This window comes from Carya illinoinensis, chromosome 1, assembly GCF_018687715.1.
Source record: "Carya illinoinensis cultivar Pawnee chromosome 1, C.illinoinensisPawnee_v1, whole genome shotgun sequence".
Taxonomy (NCBI): domain Eukaryota; kingdom Viridiplantae; phylum Streptophyta; class Magnoliopsida; order Fagales; family Juglandaceae; genus Carya; species Carya illinoinensis.
The window spans coordinates 37,704,302-37,707,041 of record NC_056752.1 but is presented as its reverse complement, the minus strand read 5'-3'; the positions used below and the strand labels follow the sequence as shown (position 1 = coordinate 37,707,041).

Sequence of the window (2,740 nt, the reverse complement as noted above, 5' to 3'; positions counted from 1 at the left end):
GCAAAGTTATGACATTGATTTTCTTTCTAGTTCATGGAATATCCAAGCTTATATAAGATATTTTTTTCTAGTTCATATCCAAGGTTTTTCTAGGAGGCATTTCCACAATAACCTGATTAACCTACTATGTTAGAAAATTGATGATGGAAAAAAAATACAAAGACATCTCAAAAATTAATCAAATAGTTAGAAAGAGATACTATGCTTTGAAATAATACTAACATCTATAATACTTTGTTTGCATATTTCCAATACAGTCCATAAATATACAAACAACAGTCCACAAAAAATGCCACTACAATCAAAAAAATAATCTCCATAACCAACATTTATAAATTAGACACCTCTATAAGGTGTCGAAGGAGATGTAGATATCCCCCCGGTATCCTTCAGATATTCCTCAAAAATTTTTCGTTGAATGTAGCCAAAATATTCTTGTTGCATGGCATTCAGGCTACTTAGATCTAGTAATATCATCTTTACTTCAATTTTTTTTTTTTTTTTAAGTTCAAATACTGCTAATCTCTCTAGGTCTGCCTTCAAGGTCGCATTTCTACGCTCTTCCATGGTCGTCGCTCGATCCTCGGTCATTTTGGCCAAAACAATCTTGATCTCACCATCGTTTCCTTCCATGAACTTCCGCTTCCTCTCCATTTCTTTCTCAGCCTTTTTGCCTGGAGGTCTCTCAGGAAGAACCTCTATGTCCTTCTTCGCTTGGTCAACATCAACAACATTAGTCACTTTTTCAGGTGACTTTCTCTTCTGACTAAAGGTGAAGATGTGTTGCTGCCATTTTGGTTGGTGTCTCAGAAGACACCAACAATGCTCCATTGTGAAATTACTCCCAACAATCTCTTTGTACAACACCTTCGCTTTCTCAATCTACAAAAATTTATTAATTTCTATTAGTTCATAAGTAAGTTCACAAAATAATTAAATGAAAAAAGGTTTTAAGGTAAATACCTTGTCTTGCTCCGTTGCACCACTTGGGTGCAATGACTCTACCTGTGCTATATATGCACAAAATTTATTGGTCCATTTTTGAATCGTGGACCACCGATTCATCAAAGACCCTTCAGAATGATTGGCAATGTTCAGTTTTTTATATTCATGATAAAATGTGGTAATTCTTTCCCACATTTAAGTAGACTTTTGATCAGTACCTCTAATTGTATCGATGCTAATATTGAGCCAAGCTAAGATGAGGAGGTTATCTTCTTCAACGGTAAAAGATGCACCTCGTTGACTTTTTTTTAAAAATGCCTCTTTTCACCGTCATTTGGAGTTGCTTGGACAACAACATTATCATGTTGCGTTTGGGTGCTATCACAACCTCCTCCACTTTGCAATAGAGTGGTGAAGAATAGGTCATCATCAAAATGTTTGTCCATCCTTGAAAATTATTAATATTTCAAGGAGTCAGACAAGTTGCCCAATAGTCAACATCATATTGCAACTTCTCAGTCCATATATCATTTTAAGTGACATCATTTTGTAGAACCAAATGAGAACATTGTTTTGAGATCAAAGGAGAATTTCATAATTGATACAACCAAGACATTATCAGAAACATGGCCAGAAACAGAGAGTTTTGAAGAAAGAATACTAACTGAAACAAAGAAAGAAAAAAAAAAGAGTAAAAAAAAAAAAACTAACTGACAAAAAACACGCATGCATTATCAGAAACATGGCCAGAAACAAAGAGTTTTGAAGAAAGAATACTAACTGAAACAAGGAAAGAAAGAAAAAAAAAAGAGTAAAAAAAAAAAAACTAACTGACAGAAAACTTCCGCATGCATTATCAGAAACATGATACAATTACAAACATCAATGAGGGATTCAGAAACATATAAAAAAAAAATACAAGTATAAAGAAATAGGGAAAAGAAAAGGCATGAAATATATAAGTGTGTGTTTGAACCAAATACATGTATACTGAACATCATCCAAGTATAGTTTGATCCTTTCTCTATCTGTCTATATTGTAGCAGGGGCTATTTAAGTGCTTAATCACATTATAGAATCAAGGGTCATTCTATTTTTTCATAAGCTTTCTTCATGTCTATCTTAATCCCCCTCATTAGTCCATCTGCTAGGAGTTTATTTGAAATAAAACCTCCAATGGTATCAGCACATCTATTACCCAGTTAATTATATTTAATTGCTCTGTAAACAGCATTAAAGACTTCTTTTGATGGCTTAAAATTTTGAGGCAGTTTTCCATCTACTTCCTTTTCCCTCTCTCTTCACTCATCATGGCTTGTTTTTTTTTCTTCTTTTCTCCCCCCTTTCTCCTCCTATATTTCTTCTTCTTTTCTCTCTTCTTTCTCTTTCTTCCTTCATACTTGCTGTGCTACATCCCATACTTCTAGAAAATTTCCCCATTCTTTAATTTTTTCAGTTTGAAAACTTATCCAAATTCAGACTTGCTTAAGCAATCTCAAAAATCTCATATGAAAAACACTTGTAGTCAAAGATGTATCAACAGCAAAAACCAGACTCAAACTACATTTTTCTAAACCGCACACCAAAAAGTATAAGACTGCTTCAATCAAATATGCGACATTGTTACTGGCATAAATTTTATACGACTATAATATGCACGTCCTGACATTAACCTGACTAACCAATTATTTAAATGAGCTTTAATTAGACACCATTTTTTTTTTTATTTATTGATCCTTTCACAATAAATGATTACAACATTTGGACCGGTAATTTTCATTTTTATAGAAGGATA

At 33.2% G+C, this 2,740-nt stretch overlaps 1 protein-coding gene across 1 annotated transcript; it reads right to left on the bottom strand.

Moving 5' to 3' along the window:
- Positions 1 to 205: 205 nt before the first annotated feature.
- On the bottom strand, positions 206 to 1,833 carry LOC122317389 (glutathione S-transferase T3-like). Its single transcript, XM_043134463.1, has 2 exons — positions 964 to 1,833; positions 206 to 882 (listed from the first exon to the last, which is right to left on the bottom strand). Exons 1-2 carry the CDS (start codon positions 1,138 to 1,140, stop codon positions 337 to 339), a joined length of 723 nt encoding a protein of 240 aa, XP_042990397.1. The 5' UTR covers positions 1,141 to 1,833; the 3' UTR covers positions 206 to 336.
- Between the last annotated feature and the right edge of the window lie 907 nt (positions 1,834 to 2,740).

What these genes read in the sequence shown, in the direction of transcription:
- LOC122317389 (XM_043134463.1), bottom strand. Translation starts at nt 1,140, where the DNA reads ATGTGGGAAAGAATTACCACATTTTATCATGAATATAAAAAACTGAAC. An exon ending in GTGCAACGGAGCAAGACAAG is followed by an intron (nt 883 to 963) that starts GTATTTACCTTA and finishes AAATTTTTGTAG; the next exon opens with ATTGAGAAAGCGAAGGTGTT.